The sequence below is a fragment of the Prorops nasuta genome, unplaced genomic scaffold (genome assembly GCF_024137725.1).
Source record: "Prorops nasuta isolate Cenicafe-Biocafe unplaced genomic scaffold, Cenicafe_Pnas_1.2 PNAS00001, whole genome shotgun sequence".
NCBI lineage: Eukaryota > Metazoa > Arthropoda > Insecta > Hymenoptera > Bethylidae > Prorops > Prorops nasuta.
This window is the reverse complement of record NW_027116798.1, coordinates 13370948-13372440: the sequence shown is the minus strand read 5'-3', so window position 1 is coordinate 13372440 and position 1493 is coordinate 13370948. Positions and strand designations below refer to the sequence as shown.

Genomic DNA, 1493 nt, shown 5'->3' with positions numbered 1-1493 from the left:
GCGTATATCGAATTAAATACACGCTTGCGGACAGCCTCGAAAAACGATTTCGAGAAGAATCTCTTCAAGCTAATGAACAATGCAGTATTTGGTAAGACTATGGAAAATGTTAGGAATAGAGTTGACGTGAGGCTCGTAACCAAGTGGGAGGGAAGATACGGGGCGGAAGCGTTGATTTCCAAACCGAATTTTCACAGTCGTGCGATATTTAAAGAGAATTTGGTCGCTATTCAATTGTCGAAATTATCCGCGAAGTTTGATAAGCCCGTGTACGTGGGCATGAGCATTTTAGATATTTCAAAGACCTGTCTGTATGAATTCCATTACGATTATATGCTTCCTACATTCGGCAGTAAATGTAAAGCGATGTATACCGACACGGACAGTCTAGTGTACAGTATCGAGTGTGACGATGTTTACTCGGTCATGAAACGTGATCTGGTCAAATTCGACACCAGCGATTACCCTGCTGATAATCGGTACGGCTTACCTCGAGTCAATAAAAAAGTGCCTGGGCTAATGAAGGATGAGAACAATGGAAAGATCATGACCGAGTTCGTTGGATTGAGAGCGAAAATGTATACCTTTAAGGTGCAGGACTGTACGAAAATTACCAAAAAGGCTAAGGGGGTCAAAGGTTATGTTATCGATAGAAACATAACTTTTGACGACTACAAGGATTGTTTGGATAATTTCACCGTACAGTCCCGTAACCAAAATTTAATTCGTTCGAAATTGCACAAGGTGTTTTCCACTACTCAGCGAAAAATTGCTCTCAGTCCGTATGACGATAAACGTCACATAACACCCGGTTCTGTAGCGACTCTACCTTGGGGACATTATAGGTTAAAAGAGTAGATTTTAATAGCTGTATTTATTGTATTATAATATATTACATAAATTATTATTATTACAAAACATTATTCTTATTTATCCACGAATTATGCGTTTTATCCATTCCTAACCATTTTACAAATACCTTATTCCCTTTCTTACGCAATATCTTCTCTACCAAGTATACATCAGGATTACCTGTTTTTAAAAGTTCATATTCATAAAATCCACCATGTATGTCTGTACCACGAGAATCTCTAAGTAGATACGTGGCAGGATTTGTCCTTTGCACTTTTGTAATTTGAAATATTTCAGTAGTCCAGTTCAGTGTGTAACCTTTAGCAAACGCATTTTTGTATTTACTGATTCGCACGAAATCACCAGCCTTGAACTTGGTACGTCCAACGATCTTAATGTTGCTATATACAGTAGCAAGCAGATGCTCAGCATGCTCAGGTTTCACGTCAACGGGCCGCATTCCTATAGTACGATGTCTTCGCGCGTTATAATCATCTACCAGCTGTTGCAGTATATTTCGCCATTTGTAACTACCGTCCAGTGTAAAACGTTTCCACATTTCGGTTTTTAACGTTCGATTCCAACGCTCGACTATTGACGCTTTTAACGTGCTGTACGTGGAGTAATGATTTATTCCACGT

General features: G+C 39.2%; 1 protein-coding gene across 1 annotated transcript; it reads left to right on the top strand.

The window, feature by feature from the left end:
- Positions 1 to 279: 279 nt before the first annotated feature.
- On the top strand, positions 280 to 858 carry LOC136772593 (uncharacterized). The gene has a single exon (XM_066725672.1). The coding sequence runs from the start codon at positions 280 to 282 to the stop codon at positions 856 to 858; it is 579 nt and encodes a 192-aa protein (XP_066581769.1).
- Positions 859 to 1493: the final 635 nt, after the last annotated feature.